At 45.1% G+C, this 27,900-nt stretch overlaps 1 protein-coding gene across 1 annotated transcript; it reads left to right on the top strand.

The window, feature by feature from the left end:
* The first annotated feature begins 1,238 nt into the window (after positions 1–1,238).
* MYBPH (myosin binding protein H) lies at positions 1,239–22,751 on the top strand. The gene is made up of 11 exons (XM_083746598.1): positions 1,239–2,243; positions 3,574–3,708; positions 5,964–6,131; positions 13,555–13,643; positions 14,962–15,160; positions 15,647–15,786; positions 17,403–17,562; positions 18,585–18,721; positions 19,681–19,867; positions 21,993–22,046; positions 22,418–22,751. Exons 1-10 carry the CDS (start codon positions 2,051–2,053, stop codon positions 22,001–22,003), a joined length of 1,419 nt encoding a protein of 472 aa, XP_083602724.1. The 5' UTR covers positions 1,239–2,050; the 3' UTR covers positions 22,004–22,046; positions 22,418–22,751.
* The last annotated feature ends 5,149 nt before the right edge of the window (positions 22,752–27,900 follow it).

Below are 27,900 nucleotides of genomic sequence, written 5' to 3'. Positions count from 1 at the left end.
GCTTTCTCAAGCTACAGAAAGTTGCTGGCTGCTTCTTAACTCAGTCACTGGAGATGAACGTATATCAAACCAAACACCTGTTAGGGTGTTAGAACAGAATTAAGACATAAGCCTAGGAAGTTAAGTGCCCATAAACTCTGTTGCCTGATGGCTTCTTTGGACAATAAGCATTCAGGTTAACAAAAATGGTTCCTTTTTCCTTACTCTGACAATCAATTCAGGAACGGGTTTTTTTTAGGAACAATGCTTGGCAATAGGGTTAGAAATCAGGAACATACCAAAGCCAATTGTGCAAAATCAGTAGTGCAGCCATTCCCCAACAGTGAGCTATTTGCTAAATCTTTTCCCACACTCAGATCTGACAAGGCAAGCAGGGAAGCAGCATCCTAAAAGAACTGACTGTTCTGGGACTATACCAGTATGCTGCTACCACCATGAGCAGCTCAGTACTGAATGCTCATTTATGAATACCACTAAAAGGTAAAGGTAAAAGTACCCTTGCCCGTACGGGCCAGTCTTGCCAGACTCTAGGGTTGTGCGCTCATCTCACTCTATAGGCCGGGAGCCAGCGCTGTCCGCAGACACTTCCGGGTCACGTGGCCAGCATGACAAGCTGCATCTGGCGAGCCAGAGCAGCACACAGAACGCCGTTTACCTTCCCGCTGGTAAGTGATCCCTATTTATCTACTTGCACCCGGAGGTGCTTTCGAACTGCTAGGTTGGCAGGCGCTGGGACCGAACGACGGGAGCTCACCCTGCCGCGGGGATTCGAACCGCCGACCATGCGATCGGCAAGTCCTAGGCGCTGAGGTTTTACCCACAGCGCCACCCGCGCCCCACTAGCCTCCTATAATTCTGTAGCACTTCCAAAATAAATAAATTAAGATCATCTACTTCCCTATGCAAACTTCCAGATGTATCATACAATTTAGGAAACATATCTTAAAACCACTCCTGTTTCCAGCTTTTGTACACTCACGTTTCTCCCAAACCCCCTCAAATTAGCAAAAAAAGATTAATAGGTATTTTATTAAAGTGAAATGTCATTACATGTTATATTTGCTACTTACATGCTGTATTTATTGTTTACAATTAAGCATAACTGTCAGGATTCTTTTATTCCACAAGATATTATGCTGCAGCAAGTCACAAGATTACTATTTTTCTTGCAGCAGACTAAGACAACTATTCCTCCGGAATTTATAGTTTGTCTAGGGACCTTTGCCTTTTGGCACAGTTTTGTCTTCATCAGCTGTTTCCTATAGAAGCTTGATCCATAATCAAGCAGTTTTGTTAGTGCAGTCCAGACCCTGCAAGCAGCAATGACAGATGAGGGTTTATTTGGAAAACGGAGGAATTAGAAGGCTGAATCTTGGAATGCAAGGCTGGAGAAAGGACACCCAAATTCCTGCTCCCCACAGGATTTGAGGTCGGCATTGATTCCTTAATTTCCAGTTTCATGCTGAACTGGCAGCTTGTGAAGGTTTGGCACCCTTTCTCTACAGGGCTTGGTTTACTTTAAAAAGGAGGTACGGAGGAGGGAGATGGCAAGGCTGAAGGAATGTCACTTTGCACATGCTCAGGGGCAATGCCCTGCATTGAGTGCCGGCTTGAGGGCCCAGTTCCGTCCCTGCTAACGGAACGCAGCGAAACAGAGCCTTGCGAAACCCGGTCTCAGGGGAAACCTTGCTTCAAGGGACAGATCATTCTGCGGGCCAGTCCCGCCGAGTCCCGCGGATGGCAGCTACTCCCGAGGAGATGCTGAATTTGCACCTCGCAGCTGCTGAGCGGCTATTCCTGGCTCCCCCGCCCGCCCAAGCAGGTGGGCCCAGCGGAGAGAGAGGAGTGGGCGGCCTGGAGGAACCTATAAAACCCCCCAGACCCGGCGGAGAGCACAGGGGGGAAATCGCTGCCGAAGAAGAAAGGAGAGACAGACAGAAAAGGGCGAGCCGGGCGGGACTTTGGCCACCGTTGACCCTCTAACCGCACGGGGCAGCTCCACCGACCGCCACCCCGGGGCACAGAGCGGAGTCCTCGAAGCCTACCGCAGATGTCCGAGCAAGAGGCGGCCCCGGCGGCCCCACCAGAGGCCGCTCCCTCCGAAGAGCCGGCCTCGGCTCCAGCAGAACCGGCTCCAGCAGCTCCCGGACCGGACGTAACAGCAGCAGCCGTCGAGACTCCGGCTCCCCCGGCGGCCCAAAGCGCCCCGCCGGCAGCTCCAGCTAAAAAGAAGCCCAAAGAAGGTGAGGGCGGCGGCCGACGAGGTGGCCGAAAAGGGTCTGGAGCAGCGGAGGCGGGAGGGCGGCAGCAGCGCGAGCGCCTCTTTGCTCCCGGCGCAAACCCGTGGCGGGACGCGGGAGGCCATTTCCAAGGCCACGTGCGGAAGCGAGGCGCTTTGAGCCTGGGCACCAAAAAGGACCTGTGGGGCTTCTCTCATATTTAAAAGACGGCAAAAAAAGTGGTCGCGAGTGAAGCGCCACGGCCTGCGACACGCTGGTTTCCGGTGATTTTTCCAGAGGGGTGTTTATTGTGGTATAGCGCTCGCTCCATTTTTTAAATAATAATAATAATAATAATAATAATAATAATAATAATAATAATAATAATAATAATAATTGCGGTGCTCACGCTACGCCATTGGTATCCTAACTGCAGGCCGTGTTCTGCCTCCTCCATTTAAGACGGATTTCACTTCTCTGATAAATTGCAGTGCAATCCTAACCATGGCTACCTAGAAGCAAGTCCTATTGAATTAAATGGGAACTAAATAGGGTTGGGATTGCAGCCTTAAAAGCCCCATTGCCACCAATGTCTCATTTGCAATTACCTGGATGAGCTGTATACGGTCTGAAAGCACCAAAAGAGGTCTTATAGCTTTTTACAACAAAACCTCTATCAGTGTCAGAAATGGAATGAATGAGAAAACCACCAGGAACAACCCACCATGAAATCACCTTCAGCTATTTGCTCCCACTAACTACTATTGAGAGCATCATAGAAGCAGCTGGAGCTGGAGAAGGATAGTATTCTCTTACCCCAGCCCCAGAAATTTGAAGGTCTTAGGAAGGAGACCTGGTTCCCCAGGGAATTTACTGCAACAGCAATATGTATGTTGGTGTACCCCTCTGGTCACAACCCCCCAATACATTCTCTTGTTCAGCTGAACAAGTGAGAGGGAGCCCTACATGCATACAACTGTACATGTGTCGGAGCTTCCATGCAGTCATGAATCTAGTGTAATTAAGGTTCCTGATGAAAATCCCTATGCCCATATAACTGTATGTATGGAGATGTGCTCAGGTTAATGCTGGATGTTGGGGCATATCGCCAGAGGGATGCACCAGTGTTGGGGAGCGGGACACAACCCCGCTTCCTTCTCTCGCACTCACTGAGTGTGTGAGAAATGGGAATTTGCATAGCTATCATGCAAAGGCTAAAATAAGGTTGGGATATGCATTCTCTGACCAAGCCCTTAGTCCAAGAAAAGAGCATTAATGAATTTACACAGCATTAAGTACTGAACTGTTGGGGATGGGAAATGCCTTACTAACGCTTTTATATTTGTGATACCAGGCACTCCCAGCTCACCGTTAAATCTAACAGTGGACGATGTGAACGACAATTCTGTGACTCTGACGTGGGATGCCCCAGAGGTTGTGGGCCATTCTGGCCTGGATGGATATGTGGTGGAGCACTGCAAATACGGAAGTAGGCTTGAGCTTTATCTCTCGTGAGCATGAAGAGCTGCATGCATTAATGTGGAAAATAGGATAACATGGTCAGGATAAATTGCTTGTCCCTCTCTTGACGTATCTACAGCCACAGTTGGAGGTGAGGAGAGAACCATATCGTTCTCATGAAATATTCGTCAAACCCTTAAACCGCTGAACAGGTGTGTAAAGAAAATGATATGTGTTCTCTTCTTAGCCTGACATCTTCTCCACACACCCGATCAGTTGCTCACATGCCATGTTGACGTGCAATGGACATGATCTGTGAGCTCAAGTTGAGAAAGGCTGGGAATACTAGAAGCAGCAAGTCATGGGATTGCAAATTCTAGAACCTTGAGGTTGGTCCATCTCTTCTAGGAGCTCTCAGGCAGGAAGAGATTCTACAGATGTAGCTTCTTCTATTCAAGCACTGCATTGGTTCTGTCCAACTGCTGAGAAACAGAACTTGCATGCTGGAGGAGGAAATGTTGCACATGTAGAAAGTCTGCTTGCTGTGGAACTACTAAAAGAAGGAAATCTACTTAAAGTCGAGAAAGGACGACCTTGCCCTTCAGCCTCTTATACCATATATAGCAATGGTGGAAGTGGCTTTCCAAACATGGAAATGGAGAAAGTAGTTGTTTCTCCCCTCTTTCAACCACTTTTGCAAATTGAATCCATTATGTAGCAAGTATAGATGCCATACCATAGAAGCTGCCAAATACATACCTCCTGGGCAAGGCTTCTCTATAGCATAGAAAGGTACGGTATAGTAGCACTTTATATTATGAAAAAGGGTTGCAGTCTATGATGTCTGCTTTTAAAAAAATTGAATAATATTAGGAAACAAGATTACATTTGTGAGCAATTTGGTTTGTAAACCACCAGTGATGGATTAATCATGTCACAGCCTGAGTGAAAGATGTTGTGTATTAAACAAGGTTTATCATACACACTGAGTATGCTCTAATGGTAATAAATAGTGGGTGACGTCTACTAAAGTCTTCAGAAATTGATGACATCCCTATTGATTGCTACAAACAATTTATGTTGCCCATTTTCATGGGTTGTCTAGCTGGGGTTTCTTGTGAGCGATAGCTGGGTGAATCATTTCTCATAAATAAATTATTTTGAGTTTAGCTCTTTTCCTTGCTCACAAATTACTTCCTGCATTCCAAATTGTTTGCTGAATATTTTATTCAAATCAGTTTTTCAACCTGCATGAGTGCATTATCACATATTTTTCACTCCATATCTGCATGGTGTATTTGGAGAGCTATTGCCATAGGGTAGCATTTCCACTCACTGATTAGATTGCCTCAACCTTTGTAACCTCTTTTGTTAATTGAATCCAATAAAAGCATGCTTTTGTTGTGATTAGAAGAGGATGTCCTTGAAACATGGCATAACTGTTCACAAAAGATGGCTTGAGCACAATTGTAGCACAAATGTATCCAAATGTTATAACCCGGTAGGGATAATTTAGGGTTGCCATATTTCAAAAAGTGAAAGGCTTTTTTGGGGGGTGGAGGCAAAGTTGTTGACCTTTCTTTCCCAGACATTTTAGCCACTTTTCGGCCCAGACGCCATTTTCGACGGACAAATCCCGGCTATGTCCAGGACGTTTGGCACCCTTAGATAATTTGAATGTAAGAATGACCTTATATGTGGTCTTTCTAGAGTTGGGAGGCTAGAATTGATATATTGCAACCTTAAATTTGGTGTTGGTTTTTTAAAAAACAGACAGACAAACCAGTAGACATAGGTTATCAAAGCATAGGTTTGCTTTTGAACAACATAGCCTTAAGAGTGTTGAATTCTAAGTAAGTGCTACTGTGTTCTGAAGTTAGTGTTCTAAGCATTGGAGCTTTCATCTCATTCTCAAGAAAGAACTGAGTGGACTCTGTTGACAGATACATTTTAAATGTATCAGAGTAGAGGCCGCATTGTCCACTGAATCGACTTTTTACAATAATTCTGTTGCAGATGACGTAGTGGGGCAGCAATAAACATAGACCTCCTGGCAGCTTACCTGCTGCTGTTTACCTGGAAGTGGGGGCAGGGTGGTTGACATGGTGCAAATATACTGGCAGAGCCAATCTGGCATTCCAACCGGTTTGTTTACATTGTGTTGACCCCTCCTTCCTGGTAAGTAGCAGTGACCCTGCTGTAAGGTCAAACGAGTGCCATAACCTAACTGTGCCATCCTTGCTTCTAATCGCATAACTCACCTGTTGCATATTTTTGTTTTAGCTACAGACTGGGTGGCCGCCAACACGAAGCCCTTCCTTTCCACCCGTTATGTAATTCGCGATCTAACATCTGGAGATAAACTTCTCATTCGTGTGAAGGCTGTGAAAGGTGATGGAGTTAGTGAGCCAGCCGTCCTGGACCAGCCACTCCTCATCAGAGAGGTTCTTGGTATGTATCTTGAATGCATTTAGCGTAACAGAACATGTTCATTAACATGGATTATTCAAAGACGTCCTTCATATCATCTTCCTGTTCAAAATACCCCCTCTAGCTGCTGTTTGCCTTGTTGGGAGTTATTCCCCTACCCCCCCCCAGGAGCTTTGTGGGACCATGATTACTATCAGCAAAGTGATGTGGTATGCAAAGGTTAAACAACACTCCTTCCCTTATACACAAGCAGATCAAATTTGCTTAATGGCTTTCATTAACTCCTGTAATCTCCATAAGAGAGACTTTGGCTCACATTAGTATACCCTTGGAGTTTTTTCTTCACCACAACTAAAGCCTGCTAGCATTTGGTGTCATGATTTGTTGTAGCTGGTTGCCCTGTGGTATGCAATGGAGAATTAATTTCAGATGACTTTCTGGTTTTGGCTATTTCCATTTTGCCCTGGCAAAGATTGCTTTACTTTTCCTTCTGTTGTCCTTTCTTCGTTGCTTTAAAAATTATGAACAGCTTTGACTCATTTTTGCAATTTCTTGAAATGAAAATGAAGCAGACATCCCAGCATAGAGCAATCAGACCTGCTTGTGTAAAAATGGAGCATACTTTACCTGCTTAAAGGTGAGAACAAGATGCAGTTGATGTTATGTGAAATCCGCTTTAATAAATAAAAAAGGTGTCATTGATGCTCCCACTGCACCTATTTTTGGACAGTCCCATGAATATGTAGGGCAAGTGGATATCTCCTATGACAGTGTGCATTGCAGTGAGCGGCAGGCATTGCACATGGACTTTAAACATGCATCTGATAGGCCTTCTTGGTGCACCATTGGGAAGTACAATTATGTTTCATTCAATATTAGTATAAAACTGTTCTTCCGAATACAGGAGTAATAGTGCAATCCTATACATGTTTATTCAGAACTAAATTTCCTTGTTTTCAATTGGCTTACTTCAGTAGTTCTGTTGAGGGCATGATAGCTCCCCATGTTCTTTCCTCAGCATTTTAGCACTCAACTGGAAGCACTAGATCACATCCATGGCAAGGCAGGTTCCTTTTAACCTGGGATGCCCTTGTGGCTATGACATTACCTTGCCCTCATCCTTCAGTCATCAACAGAACTCTGGGTAACAGGAGACCAGAAGAAGCTGAAGTCAGTGATGAAGAAGTATTACCTCCCAACCACATTTAGTTCTCAAAATAAATCATGTGCAGATATGTCTACAAATTGCAAGAACCGTCTGATCTGCGAGTCCTGGGTATGACACAGCTCTGACTTCCATGGGTGTCAGCTGCTGATAACATTAATGTGGCACCACAATGTAATGATACATACATTGCACTATTAATTGCATCTCACTTAGCGGCAGTGGTCATGGATCGGAGTGCTGTAATTTGGAACCCATGTATACATTTTTCTGCAGCTGGAAACCGGCTGAGGAGAATCTGCCAAGTACAGTGGTACCTTGGGTTACATACGCTTCAGGTTACATACGCTTCAGGTTACAGACTCTGCTAACCCAGAAATAGTACCTCGGGTTAAGAACTTTGCTTCAGGATGAGAACAGAAATTGTGCTCTGGCGGCGCAGCAGCAGAGGGAGGCCCCATTAGCTAAAGTGGTGCTTCAGGTTAAGAACAGTTTCTGGTTAAGAATGGACCTCCGGAATGAATTTGGTACTTAACCCGAGGTACTACTGTACTGCTTTTTAAACTACTGCATAAAACACTGCTAGAGTGCACCCCCCCAACTATTAAAGATTCAGAGATCTTGTCCTTCTTTGCATCTGGTCACTTTACCCCTGGCTCTTTCACTTCAGATTACAGCAAGGGTGTGTGACCTTCAGTGCTTCTTAGGAGTTTGAAAGCTTCTTCAGCCTCCTCTAGGTATTGCTGGCCCCATAGTGTGTTTAGTAGGGATCTTGTGTGGAGTGTGAAATATTAAGACCTTGTATAGAAGGGTCACACTTCAGAATAACCTAAATTCTGTTTCTACTACGAAGAGAAATTATTTTTAGACAAATGTTTTGATGGAAAACGATGAATGCCGGTGATGAACATATTTCTCTGCCAGCTAGCTGGTAAGTGAGTTCTCTAATGCAGCCTGTAATTGTGCTGCCTGCTAGACTTACATAACTATCTTTCACTACTTGTGCACCACTAGCATAAGGTGTGGAAGGAGTAGGGACATAAAGGCATCTGCTACTGTCTTATGAAATTTGTACACAGTGCTTTTTAACCTGACTGAATGAGTCAAAAACGGGTTGTATTTTCAGATATCGGCAGTACTGTACTGGCAGATGAATGTTTTCTTTGTGCTGGGGTAGGTTCTATAGTCTGAGTGTCTCAGATTATGCAAATATAAAATCTTGACCAGCATGTTATGTTTAAATTGTTCTTGCAATTCCAACTGTTTAGTTAACGAGTCTATGTACATTGCTGGGAGCAAATTCCAGTTGAGTGCCTGTGTAGCCGCAGGTAGACAAAAAAAATATGCTATGGCATTTTGAGACTGATGGTCTATTTACACACTTAATCTTCAATTAGTTTTCTAGCCAATTGGTACAGCGTAGCAGCACCAGTTCTCAGCTCAGCAAACTCACAATCTCTCTCATTGCACAATATTGATATAATATTACTAGCCTACTTTATTGGGTGTTGAAAGGACTGGCTCTTTTTTTTAAAAGTGTGCTTAATGCTGTCACTTTTATTTTGAAAGATTAGCATCAGTATCCTCTACATAGGTTTCTGTGTTTGAAAATGTCAGCCTGCTGTTTGCCCCTGTTGCTGTTTGATTATAACAGTTGAATAAAAAAAAACCACCTTTACGCAATTATAGGCAATTAGCAAGATAACAAACAAGCTATGCTTTCCTTAATATGTAGGGATATAGAAATTAACTTAGTTCCTTGGAGTGCTGGATTTCACTTGACTGATAAGCAGGGGTGTCAGGGCCTGTGGGAGTGCCACCTTGGGGGCTTCCGCTGCCTGAGAGAGTGGCCTCATCCTGCCTAATGGCTGCGCTGGCCCTGTTGATAAGAATAAATGCCAGCAAGGGATTCCAGGGGGAAAGAGATGGGTGAGTGAAGATGCTGTTACAGTTCTTGGCAGGGCTCTCCTCTGGTATATCCTACTGCATTGCTGGTGTTCTATGAACAGCGTTGCTAAAGTATCTTTCAGCTTTTTAATCCTGGGCCCTCCTTTACACGATCACTTCTGGAACGTAGGCTACTGCACGTTTAAGCCTCACAGGCATGCATAGCTCTTTTATTAAACCCCAACATAATTATTTTACCACCCAGGCTACCATTGACAAATATAGCATGCTAGAGTTACACCATTGCTATTTTGATGCTAGTGAAGACAGCGGCAAGTGATTAAATGCATACAGGCTTCTTTTGACTCTCACCAGGTTGTTTTCCCAAGGGAAGTATAAAGCTCTGCTTCAAGTATGTGCTGTTCATTGCATAGCACATACACACACATCTTTTTGGCTTCGTATACAACAGAGGGACTTGAAGTAAAATCCAGACATTGTAGGAACATAGTTTTAGAGCTGAAAGAAAATCTGACATTGATTTGGTACAAAAACAATTTTGTAGCTGTATATTGGAAACTACTATCTTGGGATGATGAATTACAAATCTACCTTTATTAGGACCCCCAAAAAGGACACTAACCCCACCAATTTGAGATTCCTGCATTGCAGGTGGTTGGGCTAGAATGACCCTCGGGATCCCTTCCAACTCTACAGTGTTATGATTCTGTGACTGATCACTTCTGGAGGTGGGTGAAAATTGGAATTTGAAGTTACAGTGCCTGCAAAAATGTGCAAGGAAAAAAACTTTAACTTTTAGAAGACACCTGAAGGCAGCCCTGTTTAGGGAAGGTTTTTTTATGTTTGATGTTTTATCGTGTTTTTAATATTCTGTTGGGCGGCATACCAACAAACAAACAAATAATTTATGCTGCAGCTGGACCTAAAATTTGCCAAATAATATTCATTGTAGAATTTGGAAATTAACCCAGCAGACTTCCCTTGCTTACTTTGCATATCTTTGGCATTCATCAGGCACCATCTTAATTCTGGAATGGCAACAGCCTTCATTTTCCAGGATTGAGTTGTGTCAATGCATTAATTTTCCATTGCGCCACTGAGCCATTATAGCCAGCAGAATTGTACCAAACGTGGCAGTGTATTTACCTTTAATACCAGAAGGAGGAAGGATATCTGTCAACAGTTCGGTGAGGTCAACACAAGATATACAAGACAAACTAAGGGACACGCAAATACCTTGGCTAACACACCATCAACTACTTGCCTTTTTAAACAATCCAGCAGTAAAATCAGCAGCCACTAGCCCTTGACCACCTTCGAAAACCACTTCCTGGCAGCAGAGGGACACGGCAAAGGGATGATATTCACAGTATACAAAATACTCCAAAATCCCACAACCCGCCTTGACTCAATGAAAGAAGAATGGGAACACGACATAGGCTATGAAATTAACCCCACCCAATGGACTAGAATGTGATCTAAACCTCCCTAAGTCCGTATCAGCCAAAGGAAGGGAACTCACGCTGAAGCTCACCTATGGGTGGTACTTAACACCACGGAAACTGGTGCCGATACGCCCAGGAACCACACCAAGATGCTGGAGAGGCTGCACTTCCACAGGGACATATCTCCACATGTGGTGGGAATGCTCTAAAATCCAAGCCTTCTGGACAGCAGTCCTACAAGAGATGTGCAAAATAACTTAACAGGTATTAGAACCCACCCCATATCTGACCCTACCAAGCATCTTCCAAGATCATAATGACCACTCATATTATACAGGGCTTATAACCCAAATACTCTCAGTAGCCAGAAGCCTCATAGCCAGACACTGGAGAGACCTGTCAGGAGTAAACACGGACAAATGGTATCAAATTGTATGGGAAACGGCCTTACTAGAAAAGCTAACCAGTAAACTGAAACTGACACAGGGACAAATAGAAGAGGACTCCTTCACCCTGGTATGGCTCCTCTTTATCACATACACAGCCCAAGAAGAACCCCCAACAACATATGAATCAATCTGGCTTACCTGACCTAACAAGACCTCCCCCGCTCACAAATGCAAACAAACCCCACTGCAGTCAACCACAGACAACCAACCACATCCTGCCCCCCAATACCTCTCACCACCAAGGAAATGTAATAAATGAATAGAAAGAGAACTTACCCAGTTGACGCTGACACAAAACCCCACACATACACTATATAAAAGAATATAAGCCTCACCACCCCACCCCTCCTCTCCCCCTACCTTATACGATACTCAACACTAATGTCTCACAACAAATGTAACTGATTTGTAAGAAAGACTCTACAACCTGAAAAAAGAGACAGTGCATGTACTTTTGTAAACCAAGAAAGTCTTTAATAAAATACATATTTTAAAAAAAACAGTTCAGTGAGGTTACAGCAAGAAGGTATGCTGTTGCTACAAGGCACTTGATATTGATTCTTCTTGCTGAGTGGATTAAATTAAATTATGAAATGCATGCTTCGTACTATTTATGAATCCTGATCCCAACTCTCCATTCATGGAACTAACCAACTCAGCTCAAAGAATTGCCAGAGCTAATAGAAACTCTCACCTCTGATAATTTATAAAGCACAGTTACCTGATCTGGGGCTCCATGGTTGGGTCAGGTTACGAATGTGTCATTTAATAACAAACAAACCGCAGGGTTCTTGCCAGTGCAGCCTTGGCCAGAATTCATTTCCATTTTGATTCTCTGGACTGTGATGAAAGAGCTAATCGTTTGCCTTACCTCCCTGGGTTTACTGATTTACTGTGTTTATATGGCACCTTTCTGCCAAGGCACTCATTGTAGTTTACCATTTTAAATATTAAAACAAATGTTACACAGAGCTTTCTAAACTTTTCATGTTAGTGACACACTTTTTAAGACATGCCTCATTTCGTGACACAGTAATCCAGTTTTACTAGCAAACTGGAGCTTAAACTAACCCCTTTCCAGCCCTGGGAGGAGCACGGGGAATGTTTGCGCGACACACCTACGCACTGCAGCTGACACAATATGTCATGACACACAGTTTGGAAAGCTCTGCGTTACAGAATACAGAACAGAGCTTTCTCAATCGGAATTTCGGAGCTGATGATACAAACTTCCTAGCCTGGATTTCTCAGGGATACACAACTTTTTCTTAAGAAGACTAGAACAGGTGTGGGCACTGCTGACTCAACATCTTCTCAGGCCATGGATAGTCACTTCAGGAGCTGATGGTTTGGGCTCCCTGGCTTGGGCTTCTCTCCTGCTTCCCCTCAGGACACACAGGTATTTCTTAAGAAGAGTCAGGGAATGTGGGAAGGACTGAGCCAACAGTTCTCTCACGCCACTGCTGGTCGCTTCAAGAGCTGGTGGCATCTTCTCCTTAGCCTATGGTCCAAGGAAGATGCATTGTTGCACAGAGGGGAAAGTGTCAAGAGCTTCGCCCTACACTCGAGTAGGATCCTGGCAGAGACACATGCCTGACTTGCATGTTCTCTCCCTCCTGGTCGATCGTTCGAGAGCTTTCTTCAGCCCGAACATCACAGCGACCGATGCCAACAGACACCGGCACACTTAGGGATCTGCAGAGTCTTCGCAGCTTGCGTAACAGACCTCAGCGACTCGGCATTTTGGCTAATCTACTTTATTTACATATAAACACACACAGAGCACTGCAGCATGGCTCCCCCTCTCTCTCTCTACCATCAGACAGCAAAGAGAAAAAGAACAAAGGACAATAGTCCCACTTCATGGAACACAGTAACATCCTGTCTCTGTCACTTCTCACTGTGGAATCAAAACATACACCGTCATGTAATAGACAAAAATCCCATGACTGTAATCATGGAGCAGGAATTCTAACAGAAAGTACCCTACAAGGTTTAACCACAATGAAATATGAAATATTTGGCTTACTCTGCCTCCAAACTGCTATGGAATCTCTCTGGTCATACGGGTTTCTCAGTGCTGCCCCCCCCCAACATTCTTATTTATTTAAGACATATACAGTGGTACCTCGGGTTACATACGCTTCAGGTTACAGACTCCGCTAACCCAGAAATAGTACCTCGGGTTAAGAACTTTGCTTCAGGATGAGAACAGAAATTGTGCTCCGGCAGCACGGCGGCAGCAGGACGCCCCATTAGCTAAAGTGGTGCTTCAAGTTAAGAACAGTTTCGGGTTAAGAACGGACCTCCAGAACGAATTAAGTACTTAACCTGAGGTACCACTGTACTGCCTAATTATTAGTGCTTCTAAACTTTCCAGGCAAGCAGAATGATCCAAGCAAACGAGATTCATCAGTGATTCCACAGCAAAGTTCTGCAGTACCAGTGACAAACTGCTATAATTTTGTTTTCTCCAGAGCAGCCCAAGATCCGACTGCCACGCTATTTGAGGGACTTGTACATGAAGACTGTGGGCGATGTGTTGAACTTGATGATTCCTTTTCGGGTATGTGGATCCTTATTCTTATATTGACATTTTGGTTTTGGGCGGGGATAAAAGCCTTTGCATAATTGGTCAAGAAGCTAGGAATAGTTGCAGAAAGCTTGCAAAGGTGAACTAGTTCTCAGGTTGGCTACAGTGGGCAGCCTCCAAAGCAGAAACTATTGATGTTTTGGAAAGAATTCCAGCTTCACTTGAATGTGGCCTGGTCACTGAGAAAAATAAAGGACTGGCAGGCTTGGGCAAAAGGAAACATTGGAGCTTGAGAAGAGAGCTGTCTCAGGACAAGGCAGGACTAGAAACAAGGTACTCTGCACAAACCATTGAATCCTAAACTGTAATGTGTAAACAAGCTTAAGCTTTGTTTGGCTGACATATGCATTACATCTGTATATTGCAAGTCATATAAAACTCACCAGCTCTTGGCAGCCTCCTAATCTCTAAACACAGATGGAAAAAGTGTCTTATGTCATACTTGATTCTGACGCTGGATCTCTTTTTATGTTATTCTGATTTAAAGAGCTCTTATCAAGAGAATACTTTGACATTGTGATCAAGTTTGTTATGTTCGTTTGGAAAGCAGAGGCAGTATGTTCCAGTCAGGCACTGGGTGGGGGGGTTGTAGCCCAGAGCCTAAAATAGCTCTCTACTAAAAATAGCAAGTACAAGCCATATGGAGTGGCATAGAGAGACTTATAATAGGGTATAGCACTCCATGCATTTCCTTGGTTCTTGGGTATCTGTAGACATGCTGTGGATCTAGGCTACTCCCTTAAAGGGCCAGCTGTCAGAAGCAACTGCATTTGACACACATTCATACTAGCTTCAACTGCCCCTAAGTTTTTTGTTGGGGAGGGGACTTCAGAGCTCAGGTTTTGGGTAGAAACATCAATATGAAAATGTTTGCCTCTCCTGTGCATGGGCACTCTCATACATGTGTGTTGGCAACTGGCCTGCCTTTGAATAAGAATCCAAAAATTGTGTTGGCTTTTTGCATCACAGTTTAATCACATATGGCTAGAAAGTGGAAGCAAATGAGTACTTTCTTTCTTTGAAACTTTATTCCCACTTTTCACTTCCATGAAGAACAATCAACACAGTTCACATAATAGAACCACAATACTAATATAAAGCAAACTCTAATCAGCGAAATTAAATTAATAAAACGACAACCTAGTTATAAGAGCAATACCAGGAACCATCAAAATCATGAAAGACCACCTATCCATTGCCGAAGATTCACTGTATGTTTATAAGAGTTAGTAGCCAGACAAATAGAAGAAAACCGTGATATACCAACTGTTCTACATATGCCTTTCCTTAGGGAAAGCCAAAGCCACAGGTGACCTGGACTAAAGATGGCCAGCCTCTGGATCCCAAGCGAATGCATTTGCGCAACAGTGAGAGGGACTCCGTCCTATTCATCCGCCAACTACAGCGCAGTGATTCTGGAAAATATGAAATAAGTGTTAAGATCTTAGATGAACTAGAAGACAAGGCCACCATTAATCTCCAGGTGATTGGTAAGGGCGATGAAACCATATGGTTTGATTTAGTATCTAAAGGGTGGCTAGCTCAGATACCTCTTCCCTTGAAACAAAATTCTCTAATTCAAGAGTCACTGTGTACTGTGGCATATGGCAGCTTGCTGGGCCTGGCATTATTAAGCATCAGAGCATGTGGTCTGCTTATGCCATGGGGAATGTGTAGTGAGATGACTGTTCTGTTTCAGTCTTGAATCCCTCATGTAACCGGGTATGATAGAAAGACATTGAAGATTAGGAGCCATTGTTTCTGATACTGAAGCTACACCTGCATGAGAGTTATGAATGAATAATAATAATAATAATAATATATTCTAGTATGGTTATATATTTCCCTCTTCTTCCGGATAGCTTAATGGCTGCTCTCTGTTTTATCTGGTGCCTGCTGCTGAACTTCTCTGTGATGTGCCATGGCAGGTAGCACTTCTTGATATTTCAGAAGTAATGTGTGGCTCATCTTTTCAGAGAGACCAGGCCCTCCTGAGAACCTGAAGCTGGTGGATGTATGGGGCTTTAACGTGGCGTTGGAGTGGAGCCCACCCAAAGATAATGGCAATGCTGATCTCAAAGGGTACACAGTCCAAAAAGCAGACAAGAAGACTGGGGTAAGGACTTGGGGCTGGGAAAGATACAGCCGGGGGGGGGGGGGGCATTGTACTTTGTGCAAGGATTAGTGGTGGGTCCTGAAGCCACCATCACTTCACAGCTGTTTACAAATCCCAACAAAATGGAGTCAATATAAGAAATGCAATGCATATTCCACAAAAACGCAGCCCACAAATTCCGTGACAATACAGAATTTGGTCACAGGTGGTTTAAACAGTGAAAATGAGAATGGGAAAAGAACATTACTTAGAACCCTTATGCTTTTTATTCTTTTATGTTTTTTATAGTACAATAAACGGAATCAATAACATCTTGAATAAGAATGTAAATCAAGGTTAAAAAAAAGCTCATGTATGAACTTTTTTCTTTTTAACTAGCAAATGTAAATGTATCCATATTTAGTCCAACAAATCTTTCCCTTGAGAACCTTTCCCTCTCTAATCCTCCATCGGCAGCATTTATTTCAGAAATGGCAGTAGGTCAACACAATTTGCCTTTGTAATAGAGCTTTATTCCTGGGGTCCAATCACAAGCCCCCTGGAAGAGTTGATTCACTCAGCTATTTTTATATACCTGGTGCTGTGACCTATGCCTTGCTTCAGTTGCTCTGGGGAAGCATTGATACTGTCTAAGGTTTTAAAACAAACAAATACACAAACTTTCATTTAAAATTTTGGTTCAAAATATACATAAGGGTCATTAAAATCAATTAAAAAATTAAAAACATGCAGATTGTCATAAAACAACATTGCTGCCAAATATTTTTGGGACCCACCTTGTTTCTGTGAGTACCAGCTGTTTTGAACTGTTTTTAATATTGCCTTTTGATGTTGTAGCCTTCTCTGGGATCTTGGGGTAATATTATAATATTAATAAATGTGCAATTCTTCTTCTTATCAAATAGTATCAAATGCCTTTTCTATAAGGTGCAAGAGCACCCTTTTATGCAAACGTATAAGAGAGTCTTGGCTTGTTCAGTGCAGCGAGTTAGCATTTCATTGTATGCTATATTTATATATGCTGGCAATTAAGAAAGGGCTTGGTGGGAGAATGTGCCACGTGGCTGGATAGAGGGTGAGTTTTCTCTGCTTTACTGGTGGGGGCAGTTTCCTGTGGAAAGGAGAATTCCTGCCATTATTCCCCTCCCCATGACAGCAATGGAATGTTTGTCAAGTGGGGACTCTCTTCCTTCTCAATTTGCCAAATCGTATTGTGGGCTGTTTCCCACCTCTTGCAATGCTGCTGGAGAAGTGGTAGAGTGAAAACCATGGGACCAGAGAGCCTGTTTCATTGAAAGACGTAGCTATCAACAATTGTACAGTTCTTTAAAAAACAAAAAACACTACAGATCGAGTTAAATGCTTCCTCCTGTCCTACAGTTCCAACAACCCCCTGCCCTGGGCATTGCTATTCGGTATGAATAGGAGGCCCTTATGCTGCCACCGTCACCCACTTTCATTTGCCCTAACACCAAAACAAAATAGCACCCCAGGGTGGCTTCCATAGGTTTTTTTTTGGCTTGGGAAGCTCTTGGTCCTTCTGCTGGGAGGGCAGCCCTGTGCCCTGAACCTGAACCTTTTTCGTGTTTAAGAGGCTGACCTTTACTGCTTTCCAGCAATGGTTCACAGTTATGGAGCACTACAACCGCACCAACTGCACCGTCTCCGATCTCATAATTGGCAACAGCTACTCCTTCCGAGTCTTCTCGGAGAACCCCTGCGGCCTCAGTGAGAAGCCTGCTGTCTCCAAGGACGTGGCTCACATCAAAAAATCAGGTAGGGGCTGTAGAAGCACAGTAGGAAAGACAAGGTTGTGGAGACCCACCCCTTTCCTTGTAGGGCTGGTGGGTTACGTGCATGGAACATCGAGAACAGAAGGCAGCCATGACAGCTCAAACCATTCCAGCCAGATTGTCTAAAGCATCTTCTTTGATGGGCAGCGTTCCAGCAGCTGTATGTTGAGGTGGCAGGGGAGGGGAGTATCAGAGGAAAAGTGGGTGGGGCAGCAAGAAAAGTAGGCAGAACCACACATGTGACTCTTGTTCAGTAGGCCACGTTCCAGCCACACAAAAGAGCTGGAGGGGAGGGTGTGAAGCAGGGCTAGTGAAGGGGATGGTCTGGAGAGAGGGACGCATGGGTTGGAAGAGAGATTACAACTTGAGGAAAGACCTGAACGCACGATTGGGAAACCTGGAGGGGGCAGTTTTTAACCCAGAGGCTGGACGTCCCTCACTCTGATGTAAAGCCAGATAAGCCATGGCAGATGCTGGGAGGGATGACAGAGTGAGTTTTAATGGTGTACTTGGCGTGGGAAAAAGGAACGTTTTCTTTCTGCCTTTCATAAAGATATCAGTTACAAATGAATACATGGCTGGAGGCTGCTGATAGTTTTCTCAGGGAGCTAAAGATCAGAAGGTCGGCGGTTCGAATCTGCTCAATGCTGGTGAGCTCCCCTTGCTCTGACCCAGCTTCTGCCAACCTAGCAGTTTGAAAGCACATCAGTGCAAGTAGATAAATAGGTACCATTGCGGTGGGAAGGTAAAAGGCATTTCCATGCGCCAGAAGCAGTTTAGTCATGCTGGCCACATGGCCCGGAAAGCTGTCTGTGGAGATGAGCGCCACACCCCACAGTCGTCTTTGACTTAACCACCCAGGGGTCCTTTACCTTTTCCGCTTGCGGTTTATACACTTATTTTGATATACAGAGCTGTCGTTTTGTATTGTTTCAGAAAGTGTTACAATCTGCTCCCCCTCTTATGTAGAGTTATATTGATCTGCCTTCTCCCCTACGCCCCCAGCAATCACATACAAAGCAGAGAAGTACAATAGCAAGGATCTTTCTGAACCTCCAAAATTCACCCAACCTCTCACCGACAGAACTACCACCCGGGGCTACAGTACCCAGCTTGTCTGTTGTGTCCGGGGCTTCCCAAAGGTGAGTGCTGGTCATTCTTGGAAGCTAAGTGATCAGTGACCATCTTTAGCAAGACTGAATCTGACATTGGGTATAGGATGAGAGGCTTGAGGTGTTTCCTTTGGTAGAGGAACATGGGTTGACTTCTTTTGTTAATGGGGATAAGTTGCAGACAGGTGGATCCATTTATTTCAGGTTAAGTGTCCCTTCTGCCTGTGTTTACTCCTCAGGCTGTTCTGTCCTGCTTCCACAGTAATCTGCAACCTTTTTTTTAAAAGCTGCATTTGAATGTTTTTCTTTCAAAATATGAATTTCTAATTGTAATTTATTTCACAACACGCATTTAGATGCATACCTTTTTTGAGCTGAGGTCCACATCGCAACATTCAGAGAACCATGAAGTCTAACAGATAAGAGCTACATTCTGATCTGTACTTTAGTCCAGGAGATGCAGATCAGGCCAATTTGCATCAAATTCTTCAAGCATCTCTAGAGTTTATGGGGTTTCCAGGAGACCTGTTTATTGAGCATTCACCCTGATTTGTTTGCAGGGAGATTAGATGACTTGGGCTGTTTAATGAGTAGTCATTCTGATATGGGGGGGAGATTGGATGGCATTGCATCGAAGCAAGTGTTATGCCACACTTTCCAGTGCATTTCCCCATCACTTTCCAGATAAATGTCCAGTCTTATGGGGAAGTGGCTTTGTAGTGCCTTCCTGTTTCAGAAAACATGCGATGGGTGCTGCAGTCTATGACAGCACTGGGAGATTGTCAGTGACATCCACCATAAAACAGTCCCAACGAGTAGGCAGGAGGGTTGAGGGTGAAAAAGTAATGAGACATTGTCTAGAGACTCTAGAAACTTATCACTAAGTAATGGGAAGCTGCTGCTTACCTGGGACCAGTGATCAGCCCCTTCCCCCTTTTATGGAGAGAGGTGTTAATTTCTGCCATTTTGGTGCCTTATCTGTATTTCAGCCCAAAGTGATCTGGATGAAAAACCAGATGGAAATTGGAGAAGACCCCAGGTATTTAGCCCTCATGAACCAAGGTATTTGCTCTCTAGAAATCCGCAAGCCCAGTCCCTTCGATGGTGGTGTTTATACCTGCAAGGCCGTGAACCCTTTGGGCGAAGCCTCTGTAAACTGCAAGCTGAATGTAACAGGTATGCATTTAATATCTGAGTTGTTTGCTTTAGGACTGCCTATTTTGATGCAATTGCTAAGATTTCCAAAGGGAATTGCAACCATTCTTGGTGAATTCTACTGTGGCTTGGTATCCTTTGTCCCTTATGGGAATTCCAATCATAGTCATGTAACGAATTATTTCAGCCTCCTGGAGAGATGTGATTGACAGGCAGGGTGTGTTTGCTAGATGCAGCTGAAGGCTGGTGCACTGCCATCCCTTTGCTTGGATTGCTGGCAACCCTTTCCATCTGGGACATTCCCAGAATCACTTTCATACATTGTTAATGCTGGTTCCCAGGATTGATGGCCCTTCGTTATTGATTTCCCAAGGAAACACTGTGCAGCAGCAGGTAGTGACTTAGAAGGTTTGCCAAATGCTGCACATTCTACTTCAGCTTATTACAATTCATTAAGAAAGTGCTTCAGTCCAGAGGTGATTGGATGGTGCAGTTATATCAACACTTGTGAAGAGCAGAAGGAAGAGCAGAAGAGGTGACCACAAGCTAGCTTAATTACAATATTTAGCATTTATGTCATTCTTCAGAATATTCTTTCAAATTGCTTCCTTTACATGTCGTCCCTTACACCAGCCCTTTAAGATGGGTCAGTATTATAATCTTTTGCAGGTAGATGGCTCAGGGATTGTGAATTGTTTAAGAACAACTTGGCAGAGGTACAACTAAACCAGAGGCACACTTAGTCAGCCTGGCCTGTGGTTTTTAAAACTACAATAAAGTAGATTTTGATTGAATATTGGGAAATACTGTCTATATGAAGTAAGAGCAGTCAAGTGGGCTGGTTGTAAGAAGGTGGAATAAATTATTTGTAAGTTTTCAAGAAGAGGGTGGCCTTTCCACCATAGAATCCCAAATCTGCAATTCTGTTAAAAGAGAAAGAAACAAAACAAAAACTAGCTAAGAGAGAGTGTGCAAGTCTCCCCATTGGCAAACCTGGCAGTCAAGATGATGAAATACCATATGTTGCACCTGATCATGTTTCCTGGCTCTGGAATCCTGCAGCCTTGTAATATTTCTCTAATAGGATCCATTTAGCCTTAACTATGTAACTGAGATATTAATTCCTCTCCACTCTATTAATGGCAGAGAACCTCCTGTAAGTGGGTAACTGGTGCTCTCCATCTGCAGTGGCTGCAGCCCAGCTGAGTGGCTGTAATTTATTGCCCACACAAGGCTTCCTGATCACATTTCCTTGCTTCAGCAAACAGCTCCCCAGCTCTCTTCCATCCCCCTCCACTTCAACCCCCAAATCTGAGAAGACAAGAAAACAAATGCAACACTTAACCACCCAGAAAGATTTGGTGCTCTCACTTGCAGAGATCTAACCTAAGCAGCACATTCAGTGCAGGCCCAAGCCTGCAAGATACCTGGCTCACGTTTTGTATGGCAAAGTCCCAAGGGCTTGGGAAGCATTTGATATTTCAGCTTGCATTGTGTCCTGTCATGCATATTTTAAAATATTTTATGAAGGCTGTACAATAAAATTCTTACTTGTCTAGATTCTGTTATCAAGGCTAAGCAAGCAAAACAAAAATCACTTCCCTTCCCCAGAACAGCCATGCAGCAAATCTTTTATGAATGAACACCAGAAACAAAGCCAGAAGGAGATTCTAGAGCTGTATTTACTAGGAGAGGAAATAGCCAGCGCAAAAAGCAATTGACATTCCCACTGCAGGAGTGAAACAGAACATAACCAATTTGGGATGGAGATGAGAGAGATACTAAGAAAAAAGAGCCCTTTAAGCATATAGTGTTTCAAATATAGTGCACTGCCTCTAAACATCTCCCAGCAGACTTGAGTCAGCTAAGCAACTATCTGTGCTTTGCATTTTAACATCGCAGAGTATATAAAGAAGCGTTTTTATAAGCCTGGAGCTGTTGGGGTTTTTTGTGTGTTTGCAAAGAAGTAGCTCTTGCTTACTGTACTGCAACCAATCACTGTGTTTCTCTGGTCCATTTCTATGGCAAAAGCTTGTGCTACCATTAATGTCATCAGCAGGACAAAACGAACAAACAAGCAAAAAAAGACACATTGCGTGAAGAGATGCCTAGAAAGTAATCTTGCAAGTTTCTTATGTTTCTACAGTCCCAGAATGAGGATGACATGGTGAGTCCAGATGAAGAACAAAGTGAGTTTGAGGTAAGATGTCACTGGACGAATTAAAGATGATCATCCAGAATGCATTTGGTTCAGGAGGCATATGAGAGCTTGGGCTAGGGCTGGCCCAAAACATTTTGTGGCCTGGAGTGAAGGGCAAGGTCTCTCTCACTTCTGTCTTCTACAAAAGACTTGCGGTTCAATCTTACTTCAATGCTGGCAACAGAACATCGTCCTCCATGGCACTGAAGAGCAGAACAAGCTTAAGGGGTGCATGGTGGCAAGGAGAAGGAGAAGCTGACTGCTTCATAGGTATTAGGAGTGAATGAGCGCTGAACTAAATTAGATGCTTTCTGTTCTGGGTGCCTAGTATCCACTCCAGACATTGAGTCTGCACATATCTCTTGTTTCAGTGTTTCCTGTTCAAGCTACAAAACTCCCTCTTGGTATCCCTGCTCTGGAGCAATTCCTTATTCACACACTCAGCTCCATGGTTCCTTGAAGGAATCTCCCGCTTGGAGGTGAAGCTGCTGCTGCTGCGTCTTTTCAAAAACAGAAGCTTTATAGAGGACAGAACCTGCAACTAGGATGGCTCCATAGGGAACACTGACCATGTCTCCTGTTAAATGTCTTTTACTCCTTTTATGGTCTTTCACCCTACAATACAGTTGTTATCAGTCTTGGGGGGAAATGTTCATTTAGGATGACGACGACGATCGTGATAGCAATAAATTAATAATTTAAAAATATCCTACAAAATCATTTTTACTCAGTGATACATTCTGCAGTTGACTCCCTCCAGCATCCCATCACCTATGTATGGGTGACACTGCATTCCAAAATGAAGCTCGCTACTGCCCTTGGAAGCTACCCAGTCAGGTTGGACTGAACCATCACAAGGGGTGTTTTCAACTTACAAACTGTCCCTGAAAGATTTGACAGCTAGTGGAGTAAAAGGCTAGTGAAAGTTCTAAAGCAGGACAGGGGAACCTTCCCCCCCCTCTCTCAAGGGCTGCGTTCTCTTGCATGTAATCTATGGGGGGGGGGCCTGTATTTTGTGGTGGGCAGAGCCAAAAGTGGATTGGGTCAGAGCCAAACATGGGTGGAATTTGGAGGGTTGCATAGGTTTCTCTTTCCCCTAGTCCCCTAGTCCTGAGGGCCACGTGATATTAGACTGAAGGCCACATGTGGCAGGTGGCAGAGCCAAAAGCCTCCTCTGTGATTCCTCACAGCAAGCATTCCTTTTCACCTCCACAGGCTTTGATATTAAGCAGTATTCAGAAATCAGAAATCCCATCAGTTCCTTTTTCTACTCAGCAGGATCCTGGGCATTTTTACAAACTGGCACACTGAATGCTATTTCAGTCCAGAATGTTCCTCTTGTGAATATTGTCAATGTAAGAGAGAAAACAGCAGACGCCGGGTGGTATTTGACTAACCTTTTGCACTAATGCAAGGATTAGTGCTGGCGCAATGGGATCACCCCCATGCTGTCCCCAAATCTGCTCTGGATGGATGGGGGAAACTCCAGAACAGATTAGGGGTTTCATAAGGGGAGAATGTTTCATTGCACAAGGAAAAATCATTGCACTGATGGAGCGTTAGCCTTATGACATTGAATGCAACCCATTCAAAGCGCCTGCTGCTCAGTGTGATTTTTAAAAATTCATTGCCGTTTACGAAAATAAGGAAAATGAAGAAAATAGTTTAATAATAATAATAATAATAATAAATTTTATTTATATCCCGCCCTCCCCAGCCGAAGCCGGGCTCAGGGCGGCTAACAATAATCAAATAATCAAACAATCAAATAATCACACATTCAAAATATTCATTATAAAAATTAATTAAAATCAAATTAATGGCAACCAATTAAGCAATATTCTGTGCAGGTTGCCAGAGGAGGGAGTCAGGCTGCGCCCTGATCAAAGGCCTGGTGGAACAACTCTGTCTTGCAGGCCCTGCGGAAAGATGTCAGGTCCCGCAGGGCCCTAGTCTCTTGTGACAGAGCGTTCCACCAGATTGGAGCCGCAGCCGAGAAGGCCCTGGCTCTAGTTGAGGCCAGCCTAACCTCTCTGAGGCCTGGGACCTTGAGGATGTTATTATTTGCAGACCGTAGGTTTCTCTGTGGGGCATACCAGGAGAGGCGGTCCCGTAGGTACGAGGGTCCTAGGCCGTATAGGGCTTTAAAGGTTAAAACCAGCACCTTAAACCTGATCCTGTACTCCACCGGGAGCCAGTGCAGCTGGTATAGTACTGGGTGAATGTGATCTCGCAGTGAAGACCCCATAAGGAGTCTCGCCGCGGCATTCTGCACCCGCTGGAGTTTCTGGGTCAGTCTCAAGGGCAGCCCCACGTAGAGCGAGTTACAATAATCCAGTCTGGAGGTCACCATTGCATGGATCACAGTGGCTAGGTCAGGGTGAGAGAGATAAGGGGCCAACTGCTTAGCTTGGCGGAGATGAAAAAATGCCGCCTTTGTTATAGCTGTAATCTGCGCCTCCATAGAGAGGGAGGTATCGAAGATTACACCCAAACTCTTAACGGACGGTGCTGGCACCAATTGCACCCCCGCAAGAGATGGGAGTTGCCCCCTCAATCCCATATCGTCCCGGCCCAGCCAGAGGACCTCTGTCTTCGAAGGATTTAACTTCAACCGTCTCCCACGTAACCATCCAGCCACAGCTTCCAGACATCTCGCCAGTGTGTCTGGGGCCGAGTCAGGATGGCCATCCATCAACAGATAGAGTTGGGTGTCATCAGCATACTGATGGCAGCCCAGCCCAAAACTCCGGGCAAGCTGGGCGAGGGGGCGCATAAAGATGTTAAAAAGCATCGGGGAGAGAATCGCACCCTGAGGCACTCCACACACCAAGGAGTGGCGCGATGACAATTCCCCCCCAAGCGCCACCCTCTGTCCCCGACCAGAGAGAAACGAGCGCAGCCATTGAAGGACTGTGCCCTGGATCCCCACGTCGGCAAGGCGGTGGTCCAGGAATTCGTGATCGACCATGTCGAAGGCTGCTGACAGATCTAGAAGAATCAGCAGCCCCGACCCACCTCGATCCAGCTGCCTGCGGAGATCATCTGTTAGGGCGACCAGAGCCGTCTCGGTCCCATGGCCAGCGCGGAAGCCGGACTGGAATGGATCCAGAGCAGATGTTTCATCCAGAAACCTACCAAGCTGTTCAGCAACCGCTCTCTCAATCACCTTACCCAGGAATGGAAGATTCGAGACCGGGCGGTAATTGGATAGATCTAAGGGATCTAATGATGTTTTCTTTAAGAGCGGACGCACCACTGCCTCCTTCATTTCCCCTGGGAATATCCCAGTGCCAAGGGACAAATTGATGATATCCCCCAGGGGGGCCCGCACCTCGTCTGGACACGCTCTAATCAGCCATGACGGGCACGGGTCAAGAGGACAGGTGGTGGGCTTTCCAGCTCGGAGGAGTCTGTCCACATCGGCTGGAGATATCCGGTCAAAGTGGTCCAATACTGGACCCGAGGATAGTCGAGGGACCTCCAGTTCCTTTATTGTATCCAAACTGGCAGGGAGGTCATGGCGGAGCAACAGGACCTTCTCCGCAAAAAAGCTTGCAAATGCCTCACAGCTGTGTGTCAAATTATTATTTAAATTTGGCTGTCCTTCAAGGGACGTTAAAGACCGAATTATACTAAATAATTGCGCCGGGCGAGAGCTAGCGGATGCAATGGAGGCCGAGAAGTAGGACTTCTTAGCGGCCTTCACTGCCATCTCATAGGTTTTCATAAAAGCCCTATAAGATGTTCTTGAGGCTCCGTCACGGGCACCCCGCCATACTCGCTCTAGCCGTCTGAGGTCCCGCTTCATTTTCCGAAGCTCCTCGGTAAACCAGGGGTCGCAGAGGGCGCTTAGGTGCGATCTCATCAATGGCTGCCAGGAGCTGGGTATTCCAGCCCTCAACAAGCTCAGTCAATGAGTCGCCAGGGGGAGCAAGGTCCCGCAAGGCTTGACGGAATCTATCAGGGTCCATCAGCCTCTGCGGGCGAGCCCAAATCGGCTCACCACCTAAGCAGGGTGGGGGTGGAAAGTCAATCCTGGCTTTCAGGGCGTAGTGATCAGACCATGGCACCTTCATCGGAGGAGACATGATCACATCTATACCGGCGCCAAAGATCAAATCCAGCGTGTGGCCTGCTTGATGTGTGGGGCCCGAAACAAACTGGGAGAGCCCTAGTGTCGCCATGGAAGACACCAGGTCCAGAGCCTGTGAGGAGGGAGTGGCATCAGCATGGAAGTTGAAGTCTCCCAATACCAATAGGTTAGGGAACTCCAAGGCCCAGCCGGCCACCGCCTCCAGCAGGCTTGACAGGGTGGCTGCTGGTGCGCTAGGTGGCCGGTACACCAGCCAGACAGCCAAGCTCTCCTCGGAGCCCCACACTAGGCCAACACATTCAATGCCGGGGATCGATGGCGATGGTAGAGCCCTGAAAGAACAATCTTCCCGGATTAATAATGCCACCCCTCCCCCCCGGCCCACAGTCCGTGACTGGTGGAGGACGGGGAAACCCGGGGGCGCCATCTCTCGTAAGGTAACAGTTACCCCTTCGCGCACCCAGGTCTCCGTCACACAAGCCAGGTCGACCCCCTGCGAGGTAAAGAAATCTCGCAGGGTGGCGGTTTTGTTGCCTATAGACCTGGCATTGCACAACACCAGTGAAGGAGGTAAGTAATCCTTGCTCACCCTACCCTCGTCTCTTGGGATGGGGCGCAGATTGGAAGGGGTACGAGCATATCCGTATCTCGATCCCCTTCGCTTATAACATCTGCCCCCACCGCCATACCTCCCTCGCCCCACCACGGTAGCAATCCCAAGCCTCATAATAACCTCCATTTACAAAATAGAAAAACAAAACAACCAAAAAACAATTGTGCCCAAACAAAAACCAATCCCCACCCCACTCAATATCCCACCCCAAAACAACAAAATAGAACAAAACAAGAATACATAGATAAAAACCACCATTCACGGTGGTACAACAAAATAAGCAATAAAAACACGTTTAAAACACATTAAAATATATAAAACATCTTTAGCATTTGCTGCAGCAGCACCGGTGTCCTTAAAACTATCACGGAGGTGAGCCTGGGCCCCGCCCCCTAGGCCAGATGGAATTAGCCTGAGGAGGGAGAGGCCTTACACTCCAAACGCTCACGATGCAGCAGCAGCCAGAGACTGCTTAAGAGACAGAAGTGAAAATGCCGCCTGTCTCCTGTATCATAAATATGTTACCAGATACAGATAGGTAGCCGTGTTGGTCTGCCATAGTCAAAGCAAAAAAAATTCTTTCCAGTAGCACCTTAAAGACCAACTAAGTTAGTTCTTGGTATGAGCTTTCGTGTGCATGCACACTTCTTCAGATACCTGAAGAATCAGGGTATCTGAAGAAGTGTGCATGTACACGAAAGCTCATACCAAGAACTAACTTAGTTGGTCTTTAAGGTGCTACTGGAAAGAATTTTTTATGTTACCAGAGTTTGCTTCTTGGCCTGAACTGCCAAATGTCGTAATGTACAAATTTGGGGCAAACTGAGTGCCTGTTCGTTGCCACCCAGGAACAATTCAGAGGCCTCACAACAGCAGTGAGCCTGCACAGCCTTAACCACACCCCTGCCTCACCTCACACTGTCTCACTCTTTGAGAGAACAAAAGTGAGGTACTGCCACCCTAGCTACTCCTGCTTGTATCTGAGGAGCCTAAAGGAGTAGCTTCTCTGCCCTGATAGGCCCAAATGAGGCTTCTATGAGGGCCATATTCCACACAGCATAATCTGTTAGACCAACATGCTTGTGGGGCCAGAGCCTGCTTTTCTCCCCGTCTTTGCCAGTCCTTTCTGTTACCAGCGTTCTCCC

This window comes from Podarcis gaigeae, assembly GCF_964106915.1.
Source record: "Podarcis gaigeae genome assembly, chromosome: 6".
In the NCBI taxonomy this organism is placed as follows: Eukaryota; Metazoa; Chordata; class Lepidosauria; order Squamata; family Lacertidae; genus Podarcis; species Podarcis gaigeae.
This window is presented reverse-complemented; position numbering and strand designations above follow the sequence as displayed.

Coding starts and splice junctions, on each gene's coding strand:
- MYBPH (XM_083746598.1), top strand. CDS start 2,051: ATGTCCGAGCAAGAGGCGGCCCCGGCGGCCCCACCAGAGGCCGCTCCC. Junction 3,709..5,963: donor GGAGCACTGCAAATACGGAA/GTAGGCTTGAGC, acceptor TTTTTGTTTTAG/CTACAGACTGGGTGGCCGCC. Junction 18,722..19,680: donor GTGTCCGGGGCTTCCCAAAG/GTGAGTGCTGGT, acceptor TCTGTATTTCAG/CCCAAAGTGATCTGGATGAA.